Source organism: Pristiophorus japonicus, chromosome 18 (genome assembly GCF_044704955.1).
Source record: "Pristiophorus japonicus isolate sPriJap1 chromosome 18, sPriJap1.hap1, whole genome shotgun sequence".
Taxonomy (NCBI): Eukaryota; Metazoa; Chordata; class Chondrichthyes; family Pristiophoridae; genus Pristiophorus; species Pristiophorus japonicus.
The window spans coordinates 46,994,906-47,019,869 of NC_091994.1; the positions used below are offsets into that span (position 1 = coordinate 46,994,906).

General features: G+C 44.5%; 1 protein-coding gene across 4 annotated transcripts in view; it reads right to left on the reverse strand.

Annotated features, from left to right (window-relative positions):
- The window catches only part of kdm4b (lysine (K)-specific demethylase 4B), a 555,684-nt gene that overhangs the window by 429,779 nt on the left and 100,941 nt on the right, over positions 1-24,964 (reverse strand). For all 4 annotated transcript variants that reach the window (XM_070859945.1, XM_070859943.1, XM_070859944.1 and 1 more), the window contains one exon: positions 5,043-5,197. In XM_070859945.1, the coding sequence (XP_070716046.1) occupies positions 5,043-5,183 (141 nt within the window). In that variant the 5' untranslated portion in view covers positions 5,184-5,197. The remainder of the gene's footprint in view (positions 1-5,042; positions 5,198-24,964) is intronic.

Below are 24,964 nucleotides of genomic sequence, written 5' to 3' on the forward strand. Positions count from 1 at the left end.
ACTGGTTTGCCGCATGCTCCTTTCGCTGCCTGCGCTTGGTTTCTGCATGTTCTCGGCGATGAGACTAGAGGTGCTCAGCGCCCTCCCGATGTACTTCCTCGACTTAGGGCGGTCTTTGGCCAGGGTCTCCCAGGTGTCAGTGGGGATGTTACACTTCATCAGGGAGACTTTGAGGTTTCCTCTGCCCAACTTTGGCTCGTTTGACGTGAAGGAGTTCAGAGTAGAGCGCTTGCCTTGGGAGTCTTGTGTCAGGCATGCGAACAATATGGACTGCCCAGCGGAGCTGATCAAGTGCGGTCAATGCTTCAATGCTGGGGATGTTGGCCTGGTCGAGGACGCTAATGTTGTTGCATCTGTCCTCCCAGGGGATTTGCAGGATATTGTGGAGACATCGTTGGTGATATTTCTCCAGCGACTTGAGGTGTCTACTGTCTCAGCCATACAGGAGGGCAGGTATTACTACAGCCCCGTAGACCATGAGCTTGGTGGTCGTTTTGAAGGTCTGGTCTGCAAACACTCTTTTCCTCAGGCGGCCAAAGGATGCACTGGCGCACTGAAGGCAGTGTGAAATTTCGTCGTCAATGCCTGTTCTTACATAGAAACATAGAAAATAGGTGCAGAAGTCGGCCATTCAGTCCTTTGAGCCTGCACCACCATTCAATAAGATCATGGCTGATCATTCACCTCAGTACCCCTTTCCTGCTTTCTCTCCATACCCCTTGATTCCTTTAGCCGTGATGGTCATATCTAACTCCCTCTTGAATATATCCAATGAACTGGCATCAACAACTCTCTGCGGCAGGGAGTTCCACAGGTTAACAACTCTCTGAGTGAAGAAGTTTCTCCTCATCTCAGTCCTAAATGGCCTATCCCACATCCCAAGACTGTGTCCCCTGGTTCTGGACTTCCCCAACATCGGGAACATTCTTCCCGCATCTAACCTGTCCCGTCCCGTCAGAATCTTATACGTTTCTATGAGATCCCCTCTCATCCTTCTAAACTCCAGTGTATAAAGTCCCAGTTGATCCAGTCTCTCCTCATATGTCAGTCCAGCCATCCCTGGAATCAGTCTGGTGAACCTTCGCTGCACTCCCTCAATAGCAAGAACGTCCTTCCTCAGATTAGACGACCAAAACTGAACACAGTATTCCAGGTGAGGCCTCACCAAGGTCCTGTACAATTGCAGTAAGACCTCCCTGCTCCGATACTCAAATCCCCTAGCTATGAAGGCCAACATGCCATTTGTCTTCTTCACCGCCTGCTGTACCTGCATGCCAACTTTCAATGACTGATGCACCATGACACCCAGGTCTTGTTGCACCTCCCCTTTTCCTAATCTGCCACCATTCAGATAATATTCCGCCTTTGTGTTTTTGCCACCAAAGTGGATAACCTCACATTTATCCATCCACATTATATTGCATCTGCCATGCATTTGCCCACTCACCTAACCTGTCCAAATCACCCTGCAGCCTCTTAGCATCCTCCTCACAGCTCACACCGCCACCCAGTTTAGTGTCATCTGCAAACTTGGAGGTATTACATTCGATTCCTTCATCCAAATCGTTAATGTATATTGTAAAGAGCTGGGGTCCCAGCACTGAGCCCTGTGGCACTCCACTAGTCACTGCCTTCCATTCCGAAAAGGATCGGTTTATCCCAACTCTCTGCTTCCTGTCTGACAACCAATTCTCTATCCACGCCAGTGCATTACCCCCAATACCATGTGCTTTGATTCTGCACACCAATCGCTTATGTGGGACCTTGTCAAAAGCCTTTTGAAAGTCCAAATACACCACATCCACTGGTTCTCCCTTGTCCACTCGACTAGTTACATCCTCAAAAAATTCCAGAAGATTTGTCAAGCATGATTTCCCTTTCATAAATCCATGCTGACTTGGACTGATCCTGTCACTACTTTCCAAATGTGCTGCTATTTCATCCTTAATAATTGATTCCAACATTTTCCCCACTACTGATGTCAGGCTAACTGGTCTATAATTCCCCGCCATCTCTCTCCCTCCTTTTTTTTAAAAAAGTGGCGTTACATTAGCTACCCTCCAGTCCATAGGAACTGATCCAGAGTCGATAGACTGTTGGAAAATTATCACCAATGCATCCACTATTTCTAGGGCCACTACTCTGGGATGCAGACAATCAGGCCACGGGGATTTATCGGCCTTCAATCCCATCAATTTCTCCAACACAATTTCCCGCCTAATAAGGATATCCTTCAGTTCCTCCTTCTCACTAGACCCTCGGTCCCCTAGTACATCCGGAATGTTATTTGTGTCTTCCTTCGTGAAGACAGAACCAAAGCATTTGTTCAATTGGTCTGCCATTTCTTTGTTCTCCATTATAAATTCACCTGAGTCCGACTGCAAGGGACCTACGTTTGTCTTCACTAATCTTTTTCTCTTCACATATCTATAGAAGTTTTTGCAGTCAGTTTTTATGTTCCCGACAAGCTTCCTCTCGTACTCTAGTTTCCCCCTCCTAATTAAACCCTTTGTCCTCCTCTGTTGAATTCTAAATTTCTCCCAGTCCTCAATTTATATGCCTCTTTTCTGGCCAATTTATATGCCTCTTCCTTGGATCTAACACTATCCTTAATTTCCCTTGTTAGCCATGGTTGAGCCACCTTCCCTGTTTTATTTTTACTCCAGCCAGGGATGTACAACTGTTGAAGTTCATCCATGTGATCTATAAATGTCTGCCATTGCCTATCCACTGTCAATCCTTTAAGTATAATTTGCCAGTCTATTCTAGCCAATTCACGCCTCATGCCGTCGAAGTTAGCTTTCCTTAAGTTCAGGACCTTAGTTTCTGAATTAACTGGGTCACTCTCCATCTTAATAAATAATTCTACCATATTATGGTCACTCTTCCCCAAGGGGCCTAGCACAACAAGATTGCAAATTAGTTTCTTCTCATTAAACATCACCCAGTCTAGGATGGCCAGCTCTCTAGTTGGTTCCTCAACATATTGGTCAAGAAAACCATCCCTAATACACTCCAGGAAATTCTCCTCCACCGCATTGCTACCAGTTTGGTTAGCCCAATCAGTGTGTAGATTAAAAGTCGCCCATGATAACTGCTGTACCTTCATTGCACACATTCCTTATTTCTTGTTTGATGTTGTCCCCAGCCTCACTACTACTGTTTGGTGGCCTGTACACAACTCCCACTAGCATTTTCTGCCCCCTTGTTGAGGGAGCCCATCATCATAGGCGGTCCCTCGAACGAGGATGACTTGCTTCCACAAGACTTCACAGAATGCATCAATGAAGGACCCGATGTTCCAGTCCTGAACTCTAATTGATGGGGTGAAAGATGCCCGTGTGTGGATTTTTTTTTAAACGTGTGGTGACCGTTGCACAACAGCCACCACACGGGCTTGACAGCTGCAAGGGTTGAACCTGGATGACTGGAGACCTGCTCTGCTGCACGGACTTAGTGCGCACATATCGCAGTGTGGGCTGGCCCGTGCTACCCCTGTGCCCTCGGCACGTCTGGGCCCCATACCCTCATTCGCCGCACCTTCACCCACGATGTTCCAGGTTACTGCCCCACTGACTCCTGCAGTATTGCGGGCACATGTGGCCATCCGGGGAAGACAGGATCAGGCGTGATGACCTCTGCGGCTAAATAGCCCAACAACATTCACCGTCGAGCTCAGGCATGATGATTGCTAATCTGAACAAGATCAGCTGTGGGATCACAACAGCTGCTATTTCCAAACTGCGCGCTAGAACATCAGCACCTCTGCTCGCTTTCTCAAAATGATCTTCGTGCTGCCGCTTGACCACTTTGCTGGGACTGGACACGGAGATGCTGGACAGGGACACTAAGGGGATGGCTGGCTCTCCCAATTGAACAGCTCCTTGGTCAGGCCCAGATAGTTGTGTAAAGCCAGGAAGGTCACTCTCTGCAAGCCAGTGTTCTGCGATTGCCAGCCAGCGCCTTTCAAGTCAATCTTCCAGAAGTACCCAGAGACTTGGTCAGAGTGGTTCAGATAATCATGGTGCGCCTGAGGGAGCACCGACACACTGTCAGCACCAGAGGGAGCACCGACACACTGTCAGCACCAGAGGGAGCACCGACACACTGTCAGCACCAGAGGGAGCACCGACACACTGTCAGCACCAGAGGGAGCACCGACACACTGTCAGCACCAGAGGGAGCACCCTCCCACAATATTATTGCCTTTTATACGCAGTTTTAATTGTTAAAAGTGAAGCTAATAGTAATTCAAGAATTTAAAAACCTATCGTCATTTTCTATTATAAATAAATATAGAAAACACTTGAAGTACGCAGATCAGGCAGCATGCGTTGTTGCATGATTACCAGGAACACATGGCTTGAAATGAATTGCAATACAATTCCTTAATTGAGCGTTCCAATATCTGCTTCCTGCACTGCGACTTTTTTTTACTTTCCGAGAACAAGTTACCTCAGACACACAAAGCTTTCCTATCGACTGGTTACAGAACAGAACACAAGCGCCTGGGAAGAGGCAGATTCCTGAAGCAGCACTGATTTCCCATTCCTGATTGTCACGCAAAAACTAATTTCAAGACACTGGCATAAATCTCAGGGTGCAGCTTTTTTTTTCAGATGGGAAAACGGTCATGAATGAACAGCAGCAAAAAGCCGAGAATGGATCAGCAATTCAGTTAATAATGTCACTATAAATTACTGCAAAATATAACATTAAAAAAGTCACAATACAGGAACCAGAACATGCAACCCTCAATTAGGGAGCTCTATTGCATTTCATTTAAAGCCATGTGTTCCTGGTAATCACGCTACAATCCCTATTCCTACTTGCACATTTCAAGCATGAGCAGGAATGGGGGGGGGGGGGGGGGGGGCGGGGGGTTTGCTGTAACATTGCATTACTTCAATATGCTATTTGACGATTCCAAAATTAACAGTTACCAAGTAAACAATGTATTAGGATCAACAAGATCTGACTGGATCGAGTAGTTAACATGGCCACTGGCCAGATAATTCAAATTGACGGATAGGATGTGTTACCTTTGCCAGTCCTGCCCTGTGTGCTCCCTGTGATTCAATGAATGCCATATACTTCGCAAAATCTTTGAACTCTTCCATGGTTGGATAGAAGGTCATGATCTTGCAGTGTGGATTGGGAGGACCTGGATTTTCCGATGCCATGGTTATGCTAATTCCTGTTAAAAAAAAAAGGCAAATTAATTCAAAGTTACTGAATTCATAGACAGCAACAAAACTGGTGAAGAAAGGAAACATGTATCTGAGGTGCTACCAACATTTAAAGCCTAGGGACAGAAGGATTAGTCATTTCCACCAAAAGTACTACACAGTATATGAAAAACCTCAAACAATCTTTCTATTTCACTCAATCTTTACAAACACTACCTTTTTAAAGTAGTGGTGACTAGTTCTCATTTCAATACAAGATACATCAACATTCTCACTACATACTTGGGTTTTTTCTCTCTCATTTTCTTCTTTCACTTCATTCTCCCCAAAACCCAAGCTATCCTCTCTGGTTGGCAGGAGCGGATGCTCATTCAATGATGCAGACCTCAATCAGCATCAGTACAATTATTAGACACTTGCAGGGGCTGGGAAAAGAAATTTACACGCATAGACTGAACAGTTCATACAGTGCCACTCCGAGCACTCGCTTACGGAGCAGCATTGACTGTGGCCCAGAAATAGGAAGCCTGCCTGTCCTTCCAACTGTGGGACATCATGTAGCAGAGTGGGAACATGAAATACGATGTCTTAAATCAGCCCAACAACTCAATGCCAAAAGGGCACCTGTGTGTGAGAGGAGTCGAGTGTACTGAAAGAATAAGTGTCCCTTTCACTGCCACTTGGAAACAAAAATCAGTCACTATAAATTATAACTGAGTTTCATCTTTTTTCCCATATATTTCTGTTTAAATAATAGAGCAAAACTAAGAACTAAGGAGCAGCTACTGAGCAAACTGGTTCAATGGAGTTGAGTTTTCAGCAAAGCTAGTCATTAGCCTAGTGAGCCTCATTTTCAATTGTTCCGGTTAGTCCATAATCATGAATGTTTTACACATGTACGCGAAACTGCCAAGCTGATACTAGCCTGGTGACGGGACACGCTATACCAGTCCACTGCCACTAGAGGTCAGTGTGACGCTTTGGTAAACACAGATTCAAAAGTCTCAATAAAATGGAACTGGCCAGCTGGGCGGCTTTCAAAACAGATCACGGAGATATTAGATCTTGCTCACTTCCTTGGTAAACAACAGTTGTCTTCTTCAGTCTCAAAGAGAACTGTCCTGCCATCTTTTTAAAAATTGATTCCGCTATATGCAAGATCTGTAAAGTGATCAGAAAAGCAACAGCGACTCCAATTCACCAGTCTAAATACATCTGGTTTTTATCCGAATACACTTTGCAAACTGCCTGCCTCAAATCTTAAACGCTCGGTACAGTGCGAATGTAAAATTGACCAGATCACACACATCATTCCAGCCAGCAAAGTTATCAACACAAAGAGCTCAGCAACACTGTACAAAGTGCAAAGTGACACATTTTGGTAGGAAGAATGAGGAGAGGCCATTATAAACTAAAGGATACAATCCTAAAAGGAGTGCATGAACGGAGAGACCTGGGGGTATATGTCCACAAACCATTGACGGTAGCAGGGCGGTTAAAAAAAGCATACGGAATCCTGGGCTTCATAAATAGAGGCAGAGAGTACAAAAGCAAGGATGAACCTTTATATAATGCTGGTTAAGCCTCAACTAGAGTATTGTGTCCAATTCTGGGCACCACACTTTAGGAAAGATGTGAAGGCCTTAGAGAGGGTGCAGAAAAGATTTACGAGAATGATTCCAAGGATGAAGGACTTCAGTTAATGAATAGACTAGAGAAGCTGGGTTGTTCTCTTTGGAACTGAGATTTGATCGAGGTGTTCAAAATCGTGAGGGCCTAGGCAGAGTAGATAAGAGAAAAACTGTTCCTAGTGGCAGAAGGGTCACAAACCAGAGGACACAGACTTAAGATGAGTGGCAAAAGTACCAAAGGCGACACAAGGAAAAACCTTTTTACACAGCGAGTGGTTGGGATCTGGAATGCATGGCCCGAAAGGGTGGTGGAGACAGACTCAATCGTGGCTTTCAAAAGGGAACTGGATAAGTATCTGAAGGAAATAAATTTGCAGGCTACGGGGAAAGGGCGGAGGAGAGGGACGAGCTGACGTGCTCTTAGAGAGCCGGCACGGGCTCGACAGGCCTCCTTCTGACCTGTAACCATTCTATGATTTCCCTGATGGCTCCAGCTCCCACGTGAAAAATGACTACTTGGGATAGGCTGGAACCCGAGAACTACACCCCAAAAGAAGCTGCTGCCCCCAGAAGACGCAAATATCAGAGGTGGGACTGGGGAGAGGCAGAGGAAAAGCACAGTGCAATTTTCAATGGGATTCAAACAAATGTGGTTGAACTTGTACATTTGGCCACAAATAGTTGCCTCCCTGACAAACATCCTGCTCTTCAATTTAGCTGCAAAGGAGGACAAAGCAAAACTCTGGGCTGGTTCACACGCTCCTCCCAATAGCTGGTTTCACAGCAACACCGACCAGCAGGGGTTGGAGACAGGGCGGTAGAGTTGCTGCTAGGTTGTGTTAGTAAAACCAGCGCAATTCGCCCAACATCTCCAAATCAATGCAAACAATCAAGGAATTTCAAGCACGATTTACATCCAGCACAAGTTGAGCTTCCACAATCTTGTGGTAGTTTTAAAAACATGGTGCTGGAATCTGGCTCAGCCCATAAAACCGCCCGTGTCCCCAGATCGAGTTAATGAGCATGGCGAGTTTCCACCAATTGCGTTTGTTTGAGGCCCTTCGAGGAGACTCTTAAAATCAAGCTGTTTTTATTATTTTTTTTTTGGTGCAAGGGCATTAATATGCACCTTTCAAAAGTTTTTAATTAAAAAATATTTAATTTACTAAGTAATTGACTAGTGTCTACCAATGAAACTAGTAAATGGTTCTGTATAGTTTTTTTAAAGTCATTTTCAATTATTTTAAATCCGGTTACTCAGGTGGTGGACTAGACACGGATTAAAAATGCTGCATTAATAAAACTGCATCAGGTTAGTCGCAATTAAATACAACCAGGAATACTTTTTAATGCGTGGTTCATGGAAGATTGTGTGTGTGATTACGCAAATGAATGTGTGGAAATTTGAACCATAACTTTACATCGGAAAACGAGCACAATTTGCGCCCAAATTGCTGAATGCACCCAAAGCAGAAACTCTACCCCTGGGTACCAACCAGGGAAGAATTGAGAAAAGGAGGAGTTTGAAAGTAGGAGTCTTGCACTTAAAATGAAATAAATCATGGTTTAAGCGATGCAGCAGTTTAGTGAATCAATGGGAGACATCATGGGGTTACACAATTAGGGCTCAATGCCCATAATTCCACACATGGAGGAATCTTCAATCCCAGCTGTCACAGGGTAGCACCAAGCAGAGGCCAGGCTCCTGCCATACATGGGAGGGAAAGAGGGATAAAAACAGAAAGGCAATTAATCTCACGTGACAACAGCACTGGCAAGTTACCTGTGCGGAAGGGAAAGGGACCTTAAGGTGGAGAATAATAATAAAACGGGAGTTGGGGGGGGGGCGTGGGGGTGAAGAGAGCAAGTGAAACAAACATATTCTTTAATTTTCTAAGAAATTCAATGTCAAACAGATTAGCTCTTAGGGTCAGGGATCCTCAGGTTGAAGGTCAGCCATATAACTTCACACAGCTACAATTAAAGTTTCACAGCTTGAAAGCTCAAGATTGTAAAACATGGTTGGAAATAGATCTAAAGTCTACTCCTGTTAAATAAAAGTAGGTTTTAGCTTGGAAAAAAAAATCTCATATCCCGTAGTCCAAATTAAGCAATTTAAAAACACAGGAGGCATTTTCTGCTCAAAGAAAATTTTAGTCAACAGTTTGTCAATTAAGCAAATTTGAATTAAGAGTAGAGTGCAATGATTTTGAACCAACAAGAAATGATGTATTTTATGGGAATAATTAACCTCAAAAAGAAAAGGAAAAGGCTACAGTAAGAGACACAGCATGAAAAGCTATTTGCATTGTCCATTGGAATCATTGGTGTGACGATCTTCGCCTTCATGCAGTTAACTCAAAAATATCACCTGATATTGGGGAATGCACGGCCTAGTCGGGCTATTGGACCAGATATGGTGCCAAGCACAGGGAGATCCCAAACTGGGCAGAGTCTTTTGTAAGTGTTTTCAATTTTAAAATATCAAGCGAGATCTCAGGCTTGTTTTTAATCTTGGAGGAAGAGGAGCTGGGTAGAAGCAACTATTCTTTTGCCAAATTCAAGCATAAATACATAAATTTGTGCATCACACAAAGATTGAAAACGAAGATTTGGTTTCTGTTCAAAAATACACAACTCACCTCCCATGCATATTACTTCTGTACGCTGTCCCAAGCTGGAAAACTTTAGACAAATCACACAGTTCGAACCTAAAAAGTTACTTTACTATAAGTCTGTAGAGCAGCTACCATACTGCCCCCGACACAAACTTTCTGAATGCTGCATACCAGAACAGCACGTAAAGATCCTACCTTGCCACAGTACATGTAACTGTAACATGAACAAACACTGTTAAACACACTCTGGGGACTTTTACCAGCTACTCACCCAAGCATTCACAGCTTAAAAATAGGCAGACTAAATCATTAACTGTGACATCCCCAATCCAGCAACAGCAAGAAGAGCGCAATTAAATGCAACCACTCGCACTGAGGATGGCCAGCGTATGGTTTGTTGAAAGCAGTCACAGGAGCACATTTCTGAAACATTTACTATGTTAAAATAACATAGTATGTTAAAGGCGCGATATAAATAAAAGTTATTATTTTGTATTAAAATTCCAATTAAAAAATGAGTTTTACTTAAATTCTTTTTATGATATTTAAATTCTGAAGATTCAGAGGAAAAATATAACCAAATCATGCCAAGATCATTCTGCTTGGCAGGACTCCATTTTATATTTATTTGCTATTCATCACTGCCAATACATTATTTTGGCAATTTGATATTCTCTATCGCTCACAATTTAACATTTGAAATGAAAATGATTCAAATCTCATTAATTGGATAGACATTCATGCATTTCAACAGTGTAACTAGTAGGCGCTCAACTTTTTCCTGGCATTATTTTAACCCAATAGATAGGCCAACTGGCCGTTGATAAAAATGGATTTATCTCGGACTTATTAGCTGTGGCTCAGTGGATAGCACTCGCGACTCTGAGTCAGAAGGTTGTGGGTTGAACACAAATAAAAAATCTAGGCTGACACTCCAGTGCAGTGCTGAGGGTGTGTTACACTGCCGGAGGTGCCGTCTTTCGGATGAGATGTTAAACAGAGGCCCCGTCTGCTCTCCCAATTCGACGTGAAAGCTCCCATGGCTCTATTTCAAAGAAGAGCAGGGGAGATATCCCCGGTGTCCTGGCCAATATTTATCCCTTAATCCACATAACAAAAGAGATTATCTGGTCGTCATTATCACATTGCTGCTTGTGGGAGCTTGCTGTGCGCAAATTGGCTGTTGCATTTCCCATATTCCAACAGTAACTACACTACAAAAGTATTTCATTGGCTGTAAATCACTTTCAGACGTCCGGTAGTCGTGAAAGGCGCTAAATAAATGCAAGTCTTTCTTTCCTGCAAAATCAGCATCAATCCCAAGATAAGAGAGTTGCCCTCCTGATAAAGAGTATAACTGGCCAATGGTCTGAAGTTTCAACTGAATAGGTTAGGAAGGAGCAGGGGTTACGCTTACAAGTTATGCAAGGGCAGAGCTAGGTTGGATGTTAGGCAGCTCTTCCTTTCCCAGAGAACAGTGGACCTGTGGAACAGGTTGCCGGTTTGGGTGGCAAACACTGATTCGCTGGATCCCTTCAAGCAACGGCTGGTCCGGTTTGTGGCTGGGGTTGGAGATCACCTCGTACAGGATCGAGGTATCCTGTAACATAAATCATGGCCAACATGATCTCCTGGACTAGTTTCCATCTCCTAAAGGGGGTCAGGGAGCAATTTTACATTTTTTCCTAATTGGTCTGGGTTCTTGCCCCTCCCAGGAGATTACAAGATTTCAGGTGGGTGAAGAGTGTCTGTATTATGATGCATCATAACTGTGTGGGACAGCTGAATGGACTAGTCGGTCATTTGCTGTCCACCACATTAGTATGTTCCAGCAATGTTAAACAATTACATTAGAAAGCAAAGGAAATACTATTTTAAACTACAACATCGACTGCTGTGCTATGAACAGTGCCAATGCTACATAATTCGAGATACACAAAGCACCACTGCTGGAAGAACTTGAACCCCTTTGAAGCTCTCAACTGGACATATTCAAAATGAGGATCAATGGACAGTCAGAAACATCTTTATGATCAGCATCACGCAGGTTCTGAGGAACGTGCATGGATCCCACAAGCCAAGGCCTAGACAGACCATAAGGTATCTCTGACTAGATAAGGTTAGCTGAGCACACACAGACTCCTACTGGTTAAAGATAAGTGCAACACAGCAGGTCCACTGCACCCAGCCTCACAGGCCCATCAACTACCGAGCAACAATGAATTCTTAAGCAACAGACATTTTCTTTTCCACGCATTTCTTGTAGGGCAGAGACACACTGATTTCTGGGAAAGGCAAAGAATGATCTTGGGCTTTTCATGGCCCAATTAATTGCAATTCCAGATAAAAACATAGAAAATAGGTGCAGGAGTAGGCCATTCAGCCCTTCGAGCCTACACCACCATTCAATAAGATCATGGCTGATCATTCCCTCAGTACCCCTTTCCTGCTTTCACTCCATACTCCTTTAGCCGTAAGGGCCATATCTAACTCCCTCTTGAATATATCCAAAGAACTGGCATCAACAACTCTCTGCAGCAGGGAATTCCACAGATTAACAACTCTGTGAGTGAAAAAGTTACTCCTCATCTCAGTCCTAAATGGCTTACCACTTATCCTTAAGACTATGTACCCTGGTTCTGGACTTCCCCAACATGGGAACATTCTTTCTGCATCTAACCTGTCCAGTCCAGTCAGAATTTCATATGTTTCTATGAGATCCCTTTTCATCCTTCTAAACTCCAGTGAATACAGGCCCAGTCGATCCAGGCTCTCCTCATATGTCAATCCTGCCATCCCGGGAATCAATTTGGTGAACCTTCGCTGCACTCCCTCAATAGCAAGAGCGTCCGTCCTTCCTCAGATTAGGAAACCAAAACTGAACACAATATTCCAGGTGAGGCCTCACCAAGGCCCTATAGAACTGCAGTAAGACTTCCCTGCTCCTATACTCAAATCCCCTAGCGATGAAGGTCAACATACCATTTTGTCTTCTTCACCGCCTGCTGTACCTGCATGCCAACTTTCAATGACTGATGTACCATGACATCCAGGTCTCCTTTTCCTAATCTGCGCCATTCAGATAATATTCTGCCTTCGTGATGACAAAAAGTAATGCCAGACCTTTAAGAGAAGTCCTTATACCTCTGTGATAAGAGTCAGGTCAATTTTGCTGTTTTACCATCACCAACCAACACAGTGATTGAAGTAAAATCAAGCCTCACCCCAAGTACACGACTGTATCTGCCAGCCTCACCCATTCTACACTCACTTTCTACAATTGTACAGGACTTCGGAGAGACCAGGATTTAGAATTCCCTCCCTAAACCTCCCCGTCTCTCTGCTTTCTCTCCACCTTTTAAGACCCTCTTTGAAACTCATCTCTGACTAAACTTTTGGTCACCGCTCCCAAGATCTGGTTTGGAGAGCCAACGGAAACTGAATGCTTAGTGTGTTTAAAGTTATCAGATATGAGGATGGAAGATGCATGCACTTGTCTGGGCATTGTATCAACCAGCATGGTGAGGCACTGACCATGATGGTCAGTGGAACTGACAGTTCAAAGAGAGTTGTAAGGCTGGAGAAGATGTGGAAATGTATTTTTATCTAAGCTGATACCACACGATATTTTTGTGCCCTTTTTAATATATAACAAAATGGAGTCCTGGTCCTTCCAGAAATTTCTGCATAAAGCAGTGGGCTTGTGTAAACAGCTAAACCTGGCTTGAAAGGGCTGATAGCCACCAGACAGCTAGGAGGCAAGTCCTGCTGAGACAAGTACCCCCCCCCCCCCCATGGTGCTCCCCTATTGTCGATACGACATCAGTTCCACGCCACCCCACCCTTTTCGAAGTACTCAAACCACCAGCCATTATCTCTTGTAGAGACCTCATCCATTTGATGCAAAAAGATAACTGACCAGGAAACTGGACAATCCTGACACAATGCAAGGCAGGTAATAGCTCATTACCACACTCTCATTGAGTAATGGCCGGCTGGCCAACTAATAACCCTGACAAAAGGAAATATCTGGAAACCACGTCAGCACAAGGATGTAGTAATTAACTCTTTATCTGTATTCACTGACTGCGAGACAGAGCCAATACACAGGGAGAGGCCATAACTTGGGTTTTACTGTATAAATATCTTGTGAAACTGTACCATTTCGGAGGTGTTCACTTAGCCATTGACTGAGTGTGACCTTTCCCTTACTAGCAAGTAAATTAAAGAAACTTCTGCCGGAGCTGAAGGTGTCTGAGTCATTTATCGGAGGTCGAGATTTCGACAAAGGATACAGAGGTAGGGAGGGGCGAGGCCATGAACTGATTTAAACAAGGATGAAAAATGTTAACTTGAGGCGTTGGGGGACCAGGAGCCAATGTAGCTCAGTGAGCTCTCAATGTGGTGAATAGAACAAACTCGATCTCCAGACGAGTCTACTAACAATTCTTTATCATCCTGAGAATGTGCCATAGTAAACCAGGAGAATCAAGTCTTGGAATCTGCCGCCTTTGAAACCTCCTATTCCGCCCAACAAGCTGAACTATTCGCCCTCACCCGAGCCTGTATCTTGGCTAAAGACCTCAAGGTCAATATCTATACCGACTCTAGGTATGCCTTTGGGGTAGCCCATGATTTCAGACAATTATGGAAAAATAGGGGATTCCTAACCTCATATGGGAATGAGATATCCCATAGGCAACTAGTATCTGACTTGTTGCAAGCCCTCATGCTCCCCAAGCGCATTGCCATTGTTAAATGTACAGCCTACACCACCGGAAAATCCCCGGTTGATATAGGAAACCACTGTGCTGACAGAGAGGCCAAACAGGCCTTTCGCAGACAACAAATGGTAGTGCCCAGAATGATGAGTCAAACTAAAAATCCTGCAAAGAATAAGTTAGCCTTGGAAAAACCAATGCCAACCATCCAAGATGTCATTAAAGCACAGGAGGACGCTCCTGAAAAAGATAAACTGTTGTGGAAAGATTATGGATGTACTTATGACAATGTTTCTAAACTCTGGACCACTCCCACGGAACAGACTTGCATGTCTGATGAGTTGGCCCTATGGGTTATTGAATGTATGCACTTTGCTACTCATTGTGGAACAAGGATAACAAGTGACACGCTTTTGGCCACTTGGTGGCACCCTAGACTCCAGGCGCTGGCCCAGAACATCAGTAGTCGCTGCCTTGTTTGCCAACAGCATAATCCAGGGAAGGGAGTCCCCTGTGATTGGGGTAAGACGCCCCTACCAGAAGGTCCCTTTGAGACCTTGCAGTTGGACTACATTGAGTTGCAAAGAGTTCAGTGTTACAAATATGTGTTAGTAATAGATGATGTGTTTAGCAAATGGATCGAAGCCTACCCTACCCTGGACAATAAGGCTCAAACTGTTGTTTAGGTGTTAATGAGGGAAATTGTTCCTAGATATGGTATCCCAGCTCACTGAGTTCCGATAATGGCCCTCACTTTATTGGCCAAGTCAACAAAGAATTCTGTTCCCAGATGCGCATTAACCAGCAGCTGCATTGTGCCTACCGACCCCAAGCTGCGGGACGAGTCGAACGTGCTAATCAAACTCTTAAAACCAAGCTTGCAAAACTGGTAGCATCAACCGGACTCAATTGGCTCAAACTCCTTCCCATAGCCCTATTCCAGATCCGAACTACTCCCACCGGTAAGGCTAGACTGACCCCCGCTGAGGTCATTTATGGTAGGCCCCTTAGGACCCCCTGGAATCAGAATGTCCCCTCCACTGTCCAATTCCACCACATGACTGAGGAAATGGCCACCTATGTTCTTTCCCTGACTCAGGCTCTGCGAATAGCCCACAACCAGGTTTGAGATGCTCACCTCGACCTCCCAGTTTTACCCGAATCGTCCCTCGTGGCACCAGGGAAATATGTCCTGATTAAGAAATGGATTCGGAAGGGATTGGAGTCACGATGGGAGGGGCCTTTTCAGGTGTTACTTACTACTCCCACTGCAGCTACGGTTGAGGGGAGAAGTGCCTGGGTTCACCTGCACCACTGCAAGCTCACCACCCTCTAACGAATCTATTTTACTGGTTATTCTAACTCCTGTTTCTGTTCCAGACTTCCTCTTCTCCATAGCTGAATAAGGTCCTTCCTAGGAGCGCCCCGACTAACCGAGTGGGTCCCGAGGAGAACAGTTTGAACTCCTACCCGTAGTGATAGACAACCAGCTACACCGACGGTGACCTAAGAGGCGCGAGAAAACCAAACTCTTTGAATCAGTAAAATATTCGGACTATTTATCATTGTCCATAGCGACGCTACAAGAAACATTTTGTTCTCGAGTAATTGCTAACCTAGAGCGATAAGATGAAACTGTGTCTGTGTGCCACAGTCTGTATAGTAGCGTTGGTGTACGTCAAGTGCGGCGCATGGGAGGGGAGACTGAAGCGAGAGCTCCATGTAAACACCTTTTTGTATATGTCTTATATTTATGCGCGAAATGGGAACTTTTCTAGATGCTGTGTGCTCACATATCCCTATACATTCCAAAGGGGGAATTCCTTTGCGCCCCGTTCCACTGACCCTAACTGAGATTGTCAAGTGGCTTCTGAGCCAGACCAGCATGAGAGGAGGGGGGCCAATGCAAATACGAAAGATGAAAGGCGGGTCAAGAGAGGGATCACGGAGGGCAGGAGGAGCATCATACCGTTACCGTGTGGACAACCACGGGGACGTCACTAAGTGGGAGAGTGCTGGGTACCCCATTAGTCAAACGTTCCAGGGATGGTACCAACCACCCTATGACCGTAAAAAGGAACCCCTATTCTTAGTCCTGACCAATACCTCGGGGATCGGGAGGCCAACCAGGAACATATGTTTAACCCGAAATGACACCAGTAGCAAGGGACATATCATAGGGTACAGCGATTGCCCACACAGCCTCAACATCACAACAGGTGCACGAGTCACTATCCTCTCTCACCTTCCGAATAAAACAGGTGGAGGTCTGTGGGCCCAGTCTTGGGACCCCAACACAATATATAAGAAGGCAGCGTATAACGGCACGTATTTTGTGTGCGGGCATAGGGCATATCCCTGGTTGCCTAGGCGATGGACAGGGTCCTGCTATCTGGGATATGTGGTGCCATTTGTGCGGCAAACACGTACCCTGGCGGAAGTACATGCTTCCAGCCGACACAGGCGAGCCCTCACCCCCGCCGAAAGGTTCTTTGGGGTCATGATGTTCCCATTCGGGATAGGACGCACCATGGATGAAGTACAGAACCTAGAGAGGGTATTGGAACAGATAGCTAACTATACCGCTGAAGCTCTGGAGGACATCACGGCCGAAATGGTAGCAATGCGGACCGTAGCATTACAAAACCGAATGGCCCTCGATTATCTGTTAGCTGAGAAAGGGGGAACGTGTGCCCTGATAGGATCTGAATGTTGCACTTACATTCCCGATAGTTCAGAAAACATAACCAATCTCGCTGATCACATAAGAAGGGAGGTAAAGAAGTTATCCACGCCAGCAGGAGGATCTAGCTGGTTTGATTGGCTATTAGGTGGATCCTGAGGACCCTATCTAATGCATGGGGCAATTATTCTCATCGTAGTAATAATTACCTGTTGCTTGATTGTTGGTTGCTTTAACCTTTGTTGTAAAGTCATGATGGCAAGGTTAGCAAACCCTCTTATGATCCAGCAAACTAAAGACCTACTCGACGAGGGGGATTAGGAAAGAGAATGCGAACGGCTGAATGTGATACTCCTGGAATAATCCTAAAGGTTATCATGGAATGATAAAAGGGGGGAATGAGAATGTGGGAAAATGTATAGAGAGAGTGAAGTGAACAAAGGATTCATGGAAGAATAGCATTAAGAATGTCAGACTGCAAATGTTACAAAATTGGCACAAATAACAGATTGCTCAAGGTCTTGCTAGTCACACCAGTAAACTTGAAACAATAACAAGGGTGAGAAAGGCTCTGTGTAAAAACAGTTGCTGTTACACTTAACCACTTGCCCATACCTAATTGGGCAAGGAAGGCCAGATGTCGGCTCATGAGTGGACAAAAGGAAGGAGGGATCATAAGAGGATAGGGTGAACTGAATGTCAATCAATTGTATCATGTATCGAAAGTGTATAACCGTTGCGCCCCTACATTGTAACCGGACTGATCCGTGGGAAGTGAGTGCACTCTAAAGGGAGAGCATTCCTTCGTTCTGATAAGTCCCGGCCGGTGAAACAATTAATAAAGACTGTTTTGTTATAAGCGGCTACGGTGTTCGATTCAGTGAATTCGCTGAACCAGATTGTGGGAAAAGAATCCATATTAACAATCCGAGAAAAGGTTCTCATTGGAATGCTACTGGAGGACAAAGGGTAAAAAAAATTTTAAAGCTCTTTGTCTAAATGCACATAGCATTCGTAACAAAATAGATCAGTTGACAGCACAAATAGATACAAATGGGTGTGATCTGATAGCCATTATAGAGACATGGTTACAAGGTGACCAGGACTGGGAACTAAATATTCTGGGGTATTTGACAATTCGAAAAGACAGACAGAAAGGAAAAGGAGGTGGGTAGCACTGTTAATAAAGGATGGGATCAGTGCGTTAGTGAGAAACGATATTGGTTCAGAGGATCAAGATATTGAATCCATTTGGGAGGGGATAAGGAATAATAAAGGGAAAAAGTCGCTGATGGGCGTAGTCTATACGCCCCCTAACAGTAGTTACACTGTTGGACGGAGTATAAATCCAAAAATAATGGAGGCTTGTAATAAAGAAATGGCAATAATCATGGGTGATTTTAACCTTCCTATTGATTGGACAAAGCAAATTGGTCAGGGTAGCCTTGAGGAAGAGTTCATAGAGTGTATCCGGGATAGTTTCCTTGAACAGTACGTTCCAGAACCAACCAGGGAACAGGCTATCTTAGATCTAGTACTGTGTAATGAGGCAGATTAATAAATGATCTTGTAGTAAAAGATCCTCTAGGAATGAGTGACCATAACATGATTGAATTTCAAATTCAGTTGGAGGGTGAAAAAGTTGGTTCAAAAACTAGGGTCCTAAGCTTAAATAAACAAGACTACAAAGGTATGAGATGGCAGAGTTGGCTAAAGTGGACTGGGAAAATAAGACTATAAAGAATGGGGCGGTTGATGAGCAGTGGCAGAGATTTAACGAGATATTTCATAACTCGCAACAATATATCCCAATGAGAAGGAAAGACTGTAAGAGAAGAGATAACCATCTGTGGTTAACTAAGGAAATAAGGGATGGTATCAAATTGAAAACAAGGGAATACAATGTGGCCAAGACTAGTGGGAGGCCAGAGGATTGGGAAATGTTTAAAAGCCAGCAGAGAACGCCAAAAAAATGATTGAGAGGGACGATAATGAAAATGAACTAGTGCGAAATATAAAAACAGATAGTAAGAGTTTCTACAGGTACATAAAAAGGAAAAGAGTGGCTAAAGTAAATGTTGGTCCCCTGGAGGATGAGACTGGGGAATTAATAATGGGGAACAGGGAAATGGCAGACACTGAACAAATATTTTGTATCGGTCTTCACGGTAGAAGACATTAAAAGCATCCCAATAGTGGATAAATCAAGGGGTTATAGGTAGGGAGGAACTTAATACAATCACTATCACTAATGAAATAGTACTCGGTAAAATAATGGGACTAAAAGCAGTCGAGCCCCCTGGACCTGATGTCTTACATCCTAGGGTCTTGAGAAGTGGCTAGAGAGATAGTGGATGCATTGGTTGTAATCTACCAAAATTCCCTGGATTCTGGGGTGGTCCCAGCAGATTGGAAAACCACAAATGTAATGCCCCTATTTAAAAAAGGAGGCAGACAAAAAGCAGGAAACTATAGACCAGTTAGCCTAACATCTGTCACTGGGAAAATGAAGTCCATTATTAAAGAAGCAGCAGCGGGATATTTGGAAAAGCATGATTCAATCAAGCAGAGTCAGCATGGTTTTATATGAAAGGGAAATCATGTTTGACAAATTTGCTGGAATTCTTTGAGAATGTAACAAGCAAGTTGGATAAGGGGAAACCAGTGGATGTGGTGTATTTGGATTTCCAGAAGGCATTCGAAAAGGTGTAATATAAGAGGTTACTGCACAAGATAAAAACTCACGGGGTTGGGGGTAATACATTAGCATGGATAGAGATTTGGCTAACTAACAGAAAAGAGAGAGTCGGGATAAATGGGTTATTTTCCGGTTGGCAGTGACTAGTGGGGTGCCGCATGGATCGGTGCTGGGTCCTCAACTATTTAAAATCTATAAGTTCGGATGAAGGGACCAAGTGTAATGTAGCCACGTTTGCTGATGAAACAAAGATGGGTGGGAAAGCAAATTGTGAGGCCACAAAACATCTGCAAAAGGATAGAGACAGGTTATGTGAATGGGCAAAAATTTGGCAGATGGAGTATAATGTGGGAAAATGTGAGATTATCCACTTTGGCAGAAAAAAATAGAAAAGCATATTATAATTTAAATGGAGAAAAATTGCAAAGTGCTACAGTGCAGAGAGACCTGGGGGTCCTTGTGCATGAAACACAAAAAAGTTAGTATGCAGGTACAGCAAGTAATCAGGAAGGCAAATGGAATGTTGGCCTTTATTGAAAGGGGGATAGAGAATAAAAGCAGAGAAGTCCTGCTACAAATGTACAGGGTATTGGTGAGGCCACACCTGGAGTACTGCATACAGTTTCGGTCTCAGTATTTAAGGAAGGGTATACTTGCATTGGAGGCTGTTCAGAGAAGGTTCACTAGGTTGATTCCAGAGATGAGGGGGTTGACTTATGAAGATAGGTTGACTAGGTTCAGCCTATACACAATGGAGTTCAGAAGAATGAGAGGTGATCTTATTGAAACATATAAGATAATGAGGGGGCTCGGCAAGGAGTATGCAGAAAGGATATTTCCACTCGGGAAACTAAAACTAGGGAACATAGTCTTAAAATAAGGGGCCGCCCATTTAAAACTGAGATGAGGAGAAATTGGTTGTAAATCTATGGAATTCTCTGCCCCAGAGAGCTGTGAAGGCTGGGTCATTGAATATATCGATTTTTGAGCAATAAGGGAGTAACGGGTTATGGGGAGCGGGCAGGGAAGTGGAGCCAAGTCCATGATCAGATCAGCCATCATCTTATTGAATGGCGGAGCAGGCTCGAGGGGCCAAATGGCCTACTCCTGCTCCTATTTCTTATGTTCTTATGTGGGACATCATGATCAGTTCTCTTATGTTTAACCCAGTTGCAGTCATATGACCGGTCAGGATTACTAGACATACTTTATCTGTCTCACCCAACTGTTCTCCAACCAGGAAGATATTGGACAGAGCTTCCAGGATAACACAAAGAATTTTAGCATCTTTGATAGCGAGCAGATTAAGGAGGGGTCTGAGCACCCAGAACTGCACCAAGTGAACAACGTGGTCAACGGTACCAACATTAATATAACTGGTCACAGCACAAACAGCTTCTTTCTGTGCACCACGATCCAACTGAAGCCTTCTGCCCAGAGCTTGTCTCATCTGCGAAAAAATTTTTTTGAAGTGCAGCCCATCCATCGGTAGAAGCAGGATCACACTCATCAACACACTTTAAAAAAAAAAGTGTGGTCACAACTCTATCTTTGTCAACGAGCCCATTTTTTCCAGGGTGCAGGTGTCCTTTATTCGGTTATGACCAGTGCACGCCCAGAGCAGGGATGGTCATTAGGGAATAGGCCATTAACAAACTACAGAATTTTAGGGCAGTCCAACTCTCACTCTAAAAACTCTGGGAAACATTAAGAGGCAGGGAGACCTGTTGAATCATTCTGGGAGGGGCACGGAACATGAGAGTTATGGAACCCTTACCACCACCAACCAACATACTGATTGAAGTAAAACCAAGCCTCACCCCAAGTACAGGACTGTATCCACCAGCCTCATCCATTCTACAATTGTACAGGGCTTTGGTGAGACCATACCTGGAGTACTGTGCAGAGTTTTGGTCTTATTTGAGGATGGATATACTTGCCTTAGAGACAGTGCAACGAAGGTTCACCACATTGATTCCCAGGATGAGAGGGTTGTCCTATGAGGAGAGATTGGGCCTATACTCTCTGGAGTTTAGAAGAATGAGAGGTGATCTCATTGAAATATGAGATTCTGAGGGGGATTGACCAGCGTAGATGGAGAGAGATTGTTTCCCATAGGGGGCACAGTCTCAGGATAAGGGGTCGGCCATTTAAGACTGAGATGAGGAGGAATTTCTTCACAGAGGGATGTGAATCTTTGGAAATCTCTGAGCCAAAAGGGCAGTGGATCATGATTTGTTGAGTATATTCAAGGCTGAGATAGATAGATTTTTGAAGTCTAGGGGAATCAAGGGATATGGAGATTGGGCGGGAAAGTGAAGTTGATGTCAAAAACCAGCCATGATCTTACTGAACGGCGGAGCGAGCTCAAGGGGCAATGTGGCCTACTCCTGCTCCTAATTATGTTCTTACATTCAGAGTTAGCCATAAATCTTTAATGGAAATCATGGGGAATGGAGCGTTTTATATAAACTGGTGGGCCAACAGTCTGTGGTAAATCCAGGGGTAATCAAACAAGGTAAATTCAGCCCATTTTGAACAACAGTCAAGGGAATATTAAATGTCAGGAAAGAGCTTCCATAAATACTTCTAACTGAAACATTTCCTTTTGGATTCAAGTTACTGTCAATACGTTAGTCAACTGCATTTTCCCAAACTGATCCCAATCTTTTTGACTACATACCAAGAATTTACCAGCGCACTAAAATGTTTTGGGAAAAGGATCTGAATAAGGAGGTGGATAAGGAGGAGGAGGAGTAAGTGGCAACAAGCCAAGTGAAACAGACCCTACCTTAACTAAGGGCACTTGAGAGGCCTATAAATGCCCAGCGCGTGGGTGAAGCCAGCCGGTGCAGCTGCAGCGGGGAGAGAAGGCAAAAAAGTAGAAAGAAATTGAAAGGTGATGTCACAGCCAAGGGGGTAAGTGATTGGTGAGTAGTTTTTATTTTTCTTTTCTTTATCAGTAAGTAACCTTTAGCATTGTTGTTGCCAATTTAAGTGTATCTAAGGGTTAAGTCATGGCAGGACAGCTCGGACACGTGTTATGCTCCTCCTGTACAATGTGGGAAGTCAGGGACGCTTCCGGTGTCCCTGATGACTACTTGTGTGGGAAGTGCATCCGCCTCCAGCTCCTGACAGACCGCACTGCGGCACTGGAGCTGCGGATGGATTCACTCTGGAGCATGCATGATGCCGAGAATGAAGTGAATAGCACGTTTAGCGAGTTGGTCTCACCGCAGGTAATGGTACACAGCCAGATAGTAAATGGGTGACCAACAGGAAGAGCAGTGCAAGGAAGGTAGTGCAGGGGTCCCCTGCGGTCATCCCCCTGCAAAACAGATACACCGCTTTGGGTACTGTTGAGGGGGATGACTCATCAGGGGAGGGCAGCAGCAGCCAAATTCATGACACTGTGGGTGGCTCTGCTGCACAGGAGGGCAGGAAAAAGAGTGGGAGAGCTATAGTGATAGGGGATTCGATTGTAAGGGGAATAGATAGACGTTTCTGCAGCCGCAACCGAGACTCCAGGATGGTATGTTGCCTCCCTGGTGCAAGGGTCAAGGATGTCTCGGAGCGGGTGCAGGACATTCTGAAAAGGGAGGGTGAACAGCCAGTTGTCGTGGTGCACATAGGTACCAAAGATACAAGTAAAAAACGGGATGAGGTCCTATGAGACGAATTTAGGGAGCTAAGAGCTAAATTAAAAAGTAGGACCTCAAAAGTAGTAATCTCAGGATTGCTACGAGTGCCACGTGCTCGTCAGGGTAGGAATCGCAGGATAGCCCAGATGAATGCATGGCTTGAGGAGTGGTGCAAAAGGGAGGGATTCAAATTCCTGGGACATTGGAACTGGTTCTGGGGGAGATAGGACCAGTACAAACCGGACGGACTGCACCTGGGCAGGACCGGAACCAATGTCCTTGAGGATTGTTTGCTAGTGCTGTTGGGGAGGAGTTAAACGAATATGGCAGGGGGATGGGAACCTATGCAGGGAGACAGAGGGAAATAAAATGGAGGCAGAAGCAAAAGATAGAAAGGAGATGAGTAAAAGTAGAGGGCAGAGAAAACCAAGGCAAAAAGCAAAAAGGGCCACATTACAGCAAAATTCTAAAGGAGCAAAGTGTGTTAAAAAGACCAAGCCTGAAGGCTCTGTGCCTCAATGCAAGGAGCATTCGGAATAAGGTGGACGAATTAACTGCGCAGACAGCAGTTAACGGATATGATGTAATTGGCATCACGGAGACATGGCTCCAGGGTGACCAAGGCTGGGAACTCAACATGCAGGGCATTCAACATTTAGGAAGGATAGGCAGAGAGGAAAAGGAGGCGGGTGGCGTTGCTGGTTGAAGAGGAAATTAATGCAATAGTAAGGAGGGACATTAACCTGGATGTTGTGGAATCGGTATGGGTGGAGCTGCGGAATACCAAAGGGCAAAAAATGCTAGTGGGAGTTGTGTACAGACCACCAAACAGTAGTAGAGAGGTTGGGGGCAGCATCAAACAAGAAATAATGAATGTGTGCAATAAAGGTACAGCAGATATCATGGGCGAATTTAATCTACATATTGATTGGGCTAACCAAACTGGTAGCAATGCGATGTAGGAGGATTTCCTGGAGTGTATTAGGGATGGTTTTCTCGACCAATATGTCGAGGAACCAACTAGAGAGTTGGCCATCCTAGACTGGGTGATGTGGAATGAGAAGGGACTAATTAGCAATCTTGTTGTGTGAGGCCCCTTGGGGAAGAGTGACCATAATATGGTAGAATTATTTATTAAGATGGAGAGTGACCCAGTTAATTCAGAAACTAGGATCCTGAACTTAAGGAAAGGTAACTTCGACGGTATGAGGCGTGAATTGGCTAGAATAGACTGGCAAAGGATACTTAAAGGGTTGACGGTGGATAAGCAATGGCAAACATTTAAAGATCACATGAATGAACTTCAGCAATTGTACATCCCAGTCTGGAGTAAAAATAAAACGGGGAAGGTGGCTCAACCGTGGCTAACAATGTGAAGAGAAAAAGATTAGCGAAGACAAATGTAGGTCCCTTGCAGTCGGATTCAAGTGAATTTATGATGGGGAACAAAGAAATGGCAGACCAATTGAACAAATACTCTGGTTGTGTCTTCACGAAGGGATTGAAGGTCGATAAATCCCCGGGGCCTGATAGTCTGCATCCCAGAGTAATTAAGGAAGTGGCCCTAGAAATAGTGGATGCATTGGTGATCATTTTCCAGCAGTCTATCGACTCTGGATCAGTTCCTATGGACTGGAGGGTAGCTAATGTAACACCATTTTTTTTTTTATAAAAGGGAGGGAGAGAAAAAAAGGGTAATTATAGACCGGTTAGCCTGACATCAGTAGTGGGGAAAATGTTGGACTCAATCATTAAGGATGAAATAGCAGCGCATTTGGAAAGC